The sequence below is a fragment of the Oryctolagus cuniculus genome, chromosome 4 (assembly GCF_964237555.1).
Source record: "Oryctolagus cuniculus chromosome 4, mOryCun1.1, whole genome shotgun sequence".
Lineage (NCBI taxonomy): Eukaryota > Metazoa > Chordata > Mammalia > Lagomorpha > Leporidae > Oryctolagus > Oryctolagus cuniculus.
Window position 1 is genome coordinate 169,701,174 of NC_091435.1, and position 6,992 is coordinate 169,708,165.

A 6,992-nucleotide genomic window follows, 5' to 3' on the forward strand; every position below is an offset into this window, starting at 1 on the left:
TTGCATTGGCACTCCAATGTGGAATGCAGGTGTCCGAAGTGGTGGCTTAACCTGCTGCACCACTGTGCCCCCAGCACTAAACCAGCACTCTGTGTAAGGCCATGTGTGTAGTACTGCATACTTACCTAGAGTGCATACACAGTAAACATACAGGGAACATTTGTAAAATTGATCCTACACTGAGCAGCAGGCAAACCTGGGAACACCTCACAAGGCCAAGATCATGTTTTTTAGAGCACAACACAAGCAAACTAAATTCACTTATTTATGAAACAATTACAATATGCTTCCCATGGGCCAGGTTTCACATTGTTTCACAAGCCTTCTTTATTCTCATCCTTACAACAGTCTCATCCACCTGGAGATGCTACTGTTACTTCACTTTATAGTTGAGGTTTACTATTATAGCTTGTCCAAGATCACACAGCTGAGATAAAAAAACCACACCAATTAGCTTTCCCTCGGTGATTTTTTTTTATTTGAAAGGCATAAGAGAGAGAGAGACAGAGACAGAAATATCTTTCATCCACTGGTTCACATCCCGAATAGTCGCAATAGCCAAGGCTGGGCCAGGTCAAAGCTGGGAGCCAGAGCCAGGAGCCAGGAGCTTCTTCTGGGTCTCCCACGCGGGTGCAGGGGCCCAAGTACTTGGACCGTCCTCCACTGCTTTCCCAGGCCACAGCAGAGAGCTGGATGGGAAGTGGAAGAGCCAGGACTTGAACCAGCGCTCATAGGGAATGCTGGCACCGCAGTAGCCCACCATGCCACAGCGCCAGCTCCGATCTGTGCCCTTCCAGGTGTATTAACATGAAGCTTAATGAGAAGCAGAGTAGACAAGACTCAGGAGCTGGGATGTGGGATGACTGTGTTGCAAGCTGTGGCTTACTCAGCTGTTCCAAGATGCCTGCCCTGCCTTCAGCGATCTTAATTACTGTGTTACATTTGTTGCCTCCTGATAACTATATAATAACTAGGAAAATCCCCCTGTGTATAGCAATTACAAAATATACTTTTTTAAAAGATTTATTTATTTATTTGAAAGGCAGAGTTACAGAGAGGCAGAGGGAGAGAAGGCAGAGTTACAGAGAGGCAGAGGGAGAGACAGAGAGAAAGGTCTTCCTTTGCCGTTGGTTCACCCTCCAATGGCCGCTGCGGCCGGCGTGCTGCGGCCGATGCACCGCGCGGATCCGAAGCCAGGAGCCAGGTGCTTCTCCTGGTCTCCCATGGGGTGCAGGGCCCAAGGACTTGGGCCATCCTCCACTGCACTCCCTGGCCACAGCAGAGAGCTGGCCTGGAAGAGGGGCAACCGGGACAGAATCCGGCACCCCAACTGGGACTAGAACACGGTGTGCTGGCGCCGCAAGGCGGAGGATTAGCCTAGTGAGCCGTGGCGCCAGCCATAATAGTATTTTGAAAGAAAGATGTTTGAATATCAGGATCTAAGTTACTATCTCGAGAACATAAAAAATGGAGAACATAAAATAAAAGCTTTTCAAGAAGCAGGAAGAACAAAGTCATAATGAAAATGCAGAAATCCGTGAAATGGAAAGCAGGCCTATAGAAAATAAATAAAGCCTAAAGTTGCCTTTTTTAAAAAGGATAACAAAATTGGTAAAAATCCTAGCAAGACTGACCAAGACAAAAAGAGAAAATACAGATAACCAATTCCAAGAATAAAAGGGAACATCACTACAGACACCATGGACATGGAAATGATAATTAAAGATCATGACATTGTATTTATGCCAGCACATTTGACAAGTTAGATGAGCTGGGGAAACAAATTTTTTTTCATTAAAGTAAGTTTATTTAAAAGGCAGAGATGGGCCGGTGCTGTGGCATAGTAAGTTAAGCCTCCTCCTGTGGTGCTGGTATCCCATATGGGTGCCAGTTCATGTCCCGGCTGCTCCTCTTCCAGTCCAGCTCTCTGCTGTGCCCTGGGAAAGCAGCAGAACATGGCCCAAGTGCTGGGGCCCCTGCACCTGCATGGAATACCTGGAAGAAGCTCCTGGCTTCGGATTGGCCCAGCTCCAGCCTTTGCAGCCATCTGGGGAGTAAACCAGAGGATGGAGGACCTTTCTCTCTGTCTCTCCCTCTCTGCAACCCTGCCTCTCAAATAAACAAATTTTAAAAGTTAAAAAAAAAAAGGCAGAAACAGAGAAAGAGGCACAGAGAGACAGAAAAATCTCTCATCCACTGTTTCACTCTTCAGATGCCCAAAACAACCTGCACTGAAGCCACGAGCCCTGAACTCATCTGGGTCTCTCACGTGGGTGGCAGTGGCCCAAACACTTTGCCATCACCTGCTGCCTCTAGTATACATATTAGCAGGAAGCTGGAATCCAGATCGGAGCTAGGACTTGAACCCAGGCCCCCTGAAATGGGATGTGGGCATCCCAAACGGCATCTTAAATGCTGTGCCAAATATCAGCACCAGAAAATTTCTTAAAAAAGAAAATTTAGCAAAACTGATTTTAAAATCTGAATATTTCTTTATTTACTAAAGAAATTGCATGCAGTACTTAAAATCTTCCCTTATGAGGGACCGGTGTTGTGGCGCAGAGGGTTGAGCAACTGTCTATGATGCTGACATTCAGTATGGGCGCAGGTTCAAGTCCCGGCTGCTCCACTTCTGAACCAGCTCCCTGCTAATGTGCCTGGGAAGGCCACAGAAGATGGCCTAAGTGTTTTGGCCCCTGCTACCCAAGTGGGAGACATGGATTGAGTTCCTGTCTCCTGGCTTTGGCCTGGCCCAGCTCTATTACCAGGTAGGGAGTAAATCAACAGAAAATCTCTCTTTTTCAAATAAATAAATCTTTAAAAGTAAGATAAAATCTTCCCCATAAGAAACCGCAAACACAGATGACCTTACCACTAAAGCATAGGGAAGGGGCCAGTGCTGCTTAAATAGCGGGTTAAACAGCGGGTTAAAGCCCTGGCCTGAAGTGCTGGCATCCCATATGGGCGCCGGTTCTAGTCCTGGCTGCTCCACTTCCAATCCAGCTCTCTGCCATGGCCTGGGAAAGCAGTGGAAGATGGCCCAAGTCCTTGGGCCCCTGCACCCATGAGGGAGACCTGGAGGAGGCTCCTGGCTCCTGGCTTCGGATCGGCGCAGCTCCGGCTATTGCGGCCATCTGGGGAGTGAACCAGCGGATGGAAGACCCCCCCCCCCCGCCTCTCTCTGTAACTCTGTCTTTCAAGTAAATAAAATAAATCCTAAAAAAAAAAAAGCACAGGGAAAGTAACTTCACAGAAGCCCCTCCTTTTCCAATTCACTTTAGGAACCATCCTTCTGCTGATACCGACACTTGACAAGAATATTACAAGACATGAAAACCCCAGGCCGATATATCTCATGATAGATTCAAGAACCATAACCTGTGTCTCTCCCTGCAGGCCTGGTTTTAGGTCTGCTCACTGCAAAGCTTCTCCCTGGGACTCCAGGCACACACACGTGGCTTCAACGCCCAACCTCACCTGGATGATACATTTTTTTCTTCAGCCCAGATCTCTTCCATTCACACAAAACCGAGCCCAGGAGGTGTCTGACGGTGCCTCTGCGAATTCCTCCAGCATCGTCTCAAACCACTCTGCCTCGTCCTCGGCTCCAGCCTCTCTGCCTTCATACATGTCCTGTTTTCCCTATAACAGGTTCTTCCACACTCTGCCTTCCGTTTTCCATCTAGTTCATCCCTAACCCATCTCGTAGATCCTCCTGCACCAAGTCTCAGTCTCCGAGCATAAGATCTCAGAGTACCTCTGTCCTGTAATATTTCCAATGATCAAAAAGTTGCAATTTCACATTCCATCCTACACTTCTTTGCTTAACGACTCTCCCCATCATCGGATTTTAAACTCCCTGATAGAAAGAACTCGTCTCTCTCCATTCTTCCATCTTCGTCACCAAGGACAGTGCCAGGCGTGTGGCAGAGGCTCAATGATATCTGTTGAATCAACGATTTGGTCCCGGTAACCATCACCCAAATAGTTCATTTACATTCAATTAGTGTTGAGATTTTTCCATTTCAGAAGTATTGAAAAAGACCACAGCAGGTCACCTTTATGCATGAGATGTATGTCAAGCCAAATGTCAGCTAAATGGCTTTTGTCTGAATGTTTCCGATTGCCTTATTTTTATAGACATGGTTTCTCTCCAAACCTGTCTCTTCAGATACGTGTACTGCATCGCAGTGTGGCTGTACACGTCTTCCTCCTCCCCTCCCTGCGGCACACAAATAACTCAATGTGGGAAGTGGTGGTAGTTAGGCATATATTTAGTAAAGAATCTTTTCAGAGCAGCTTATAATTCTTCAATGGCTCTATTATAAAAATTGGAGCTCAGAAAAGAAGTGACCAATAATTCACCGGGGAAGAGGGAGAGAAGGAAAGAGAAGGGAGAAAGTGGAGCAGTTCTGGCCATCAGTGACAAGGAAACAAACAGGCGCCCGGTGCTCTATTTCCAGTGTCCAAGGGCAATTCTGCCTTCAGTCCTCTCTGACCTACACCAAGCCAGGCAGGCACCCAACACTGCCACTTAGGCAGGACCGATGGAGGGAAACTCTAAAATCTTCCTAATGGCAATGATATTTCTCTGAAAGAGATTAAAACTGGTACAGAAGCTACAGTTGTGCAGAAATTAATGCTGGCTCCAATGTGTTCTACTCATATGATTTCAAATCAGCTTAATAAGTAAGTGTCTGGGGAAACATCATGGACCACCTGCCAACACGTAAGAGCTTTCTTTGGGACGCGATGGGACTGTTCTGGAATTAATGCACACCCATTATTTGGGGAATGTTATGTGAACCATATCCTAAGAATGTTGTGTCTCTAACCCTGCCAAGGAGGTTTGGAGAAATGAAAACACCCTGAATTAGGAGCAAGGGCTCTTCAAACCTGCACATAGGACAGAGAGCACTAAAAACTCCAAGCTAACATCTGGAAGGCTTTTGATTTTTCTTCTGGGCTGTCCCCTATCCTGAACCACCATGTTGCTTTTTGTTGTGTCTATACCCACTCCGTAGTCTTCACTGCACGACGGTTCAATATATAAACACAAAGCATCCCAAGTCAACGGAGGGCTGCTCTCCACGTCAATCTAATGGATCTCAAGCGCCAACTGCACAGAACTCTTCATGGATGTGAAACCTACTGGCTTCCAAGCCTGCGTCGTGTGTGTGTGTGTGTGTGTGTGTGTGTCCAAAATCAGAGCAAGCTGGATTAGCTTTAAAAATGGAATTGATACAGAGCTCCGATCCTGCTCATGTAATGGAAGCCTCAAAGCTGAATTCAAGTCCAAAAACTTAAAAAAAAAATCCTCCTAAAAGTGGGCCAATTCTCAGAGAATCAGCAGCACCATTTCGCGACGTCTCAAGACATCCCGACCTCGCACTCCGGGCTCCGGCCACTTCGCTGTCATTTGTCCCACACTCAGAAACTGCTCCCCACACCCGGGGCGGGACGGCGGGACCAACGCGCAGGCTTCCTCGGTGCGCGCCCCGGGTGTGGGGAGGTCCCGGGAGCCCGGCGAGCGCTGGGGCGCGCGGCGCACGGCGACTCGGCGGCCCGGGACAGCCACTCGCCACTAGCCGCGCTCATTCCAAGGAGCGACCGCAGCGAACCTCGCCTTCCCCGCCCGCCCGCCCGCGGCATCCACCCGGGGCCCGCCACCTCCCAAACACTCACCATCCGCCCGCACGGAGAGCCGCGGTGCACTGAGCAGGAGCAGCGCTGTCGCCACCCAGAGCCCGGGCAGGCTGCAGTGCGCCAGGGAGCGTGGGGCCGGCCCCGGGGCAGTCATGGTCCGGGCGTCGGCGGCTGGCGAGGGGGTCTGGCTGCGCTCCGGGGGTGCCCAGGCCGCTGGCCGGCGCGCGCCACTCGGCGCTGTGCGCTGCGCTCAACTGCGGGCTCGCGGGCTTCGCGCCCAGCGCGCCCAGCCCCAGCAGACGCCGGGATGCGAAGGGGAGGCCCGCCACGCCGGGGCCGCCCAACTCCCGGGAGGGGGTGGAGAGGGGTGGTCTTCTCCGTGGCGCCGGGGAGGCGGCTAAACCCCGGCTCCACCTGGAAGCCGCGGTGCCAAAAGGGGCTGCGCCCGGGGCGCGCGCACTGGGGCGGAGAGCCAGGGCGCAGAGAGGCGGGGAGAGCGCAGCCGCCGGCCACGAACCCCCGGCCTTTTGGGGGACCGCGGGCCGGAGGCTGACGCCGTCGGAGCGGGTGCCGGACTCCGTCCTCTGCCTGTTGATTTGCTGCCGGCGTCTCCTACTTATAATTTTGTTTTTGAAAGAGGAGGACGCTCTTAACTCGCCAGCCGCACTCGTTCCTAGGCACGTCAAATACGCACTAGTATACCCGACCGCGTCTCCCCGACCGCCAGCAGCCCTGTGCGTTTGTCAGCATCTTCGCCCACCCCCCGAGCGGGGCTGAAATGCGGATTCTTGCCTGCTGGTCTGCGAACTTACACTGGATGAACACCCCAGCGGATCTGCTGCCTGGGTCCCTGCCCCGAAGGTGTTCCTGCTTCCAGTGCACCCCGACCCTGGGTCTCCCCCGTGCGCCACACCGAGCGGAGGAAGGAAGGTTTGTTGTCTCCACAGGTGGAGAAGCGAAGATCAGCGTTGTCATAACCGGGACGCTGGCGGCAGTCTACAAACTCCGTCAATATTTATGTATTTATCAGTAGATTATCTATGGAGCGCGCACAAGGGCGCCTGATCCTTGAATGAGGCCCCCTTCTGTTACAAAAATGTTCATTTTTTTTTTTTTAGGATTTATTTATGAATTTGAAAGGGCCGGCGCTATGGCAGGTACAGTGGCCGCCTGCAATGCTGGCATCCCATATGCCCCCAGTTCGAGCCCCAGCTGCTCCACTTCCCATCCAGCTCTCTGCTAATGGTCTGGGAAAGCAGAAGATGGCCCAAGTGCTTGAACCCCTGCACCTGTGTGGGAGACCTGGAAGAAGCTCCTGGCTCCTGGCTTCCCATCACCCCAGCTCT

At 51.3% G+C, this 6,992-nt stretch overlaps 1 protein-coding gene across 1 annotated transcript in view; it reads right to left on the reverse strand.

Moving 5' to 3' along the window:
• The window catches only part of SUSD5 (sushi domain containing 5), a 51,138-nt gene extending 44,771 nt beyond the window's left edge, over window positions 1-6,367 (reverse strand). The window contains exon 1 of the mRNA XM_002716228.5: window positions 5,686-6,367. Within this exon, the coding sequence (XP_002716274.2) occupies window positions 5,686-5,800 (115 nt within the window). The 5' untranslated portion in view covers window positions 5,801-6,367. The remainder of the gene's footprint in view (window positions 1-5,685) is intronic.
• Window positions 6,368-6,992: the final 625 nt, after the last annotated feature.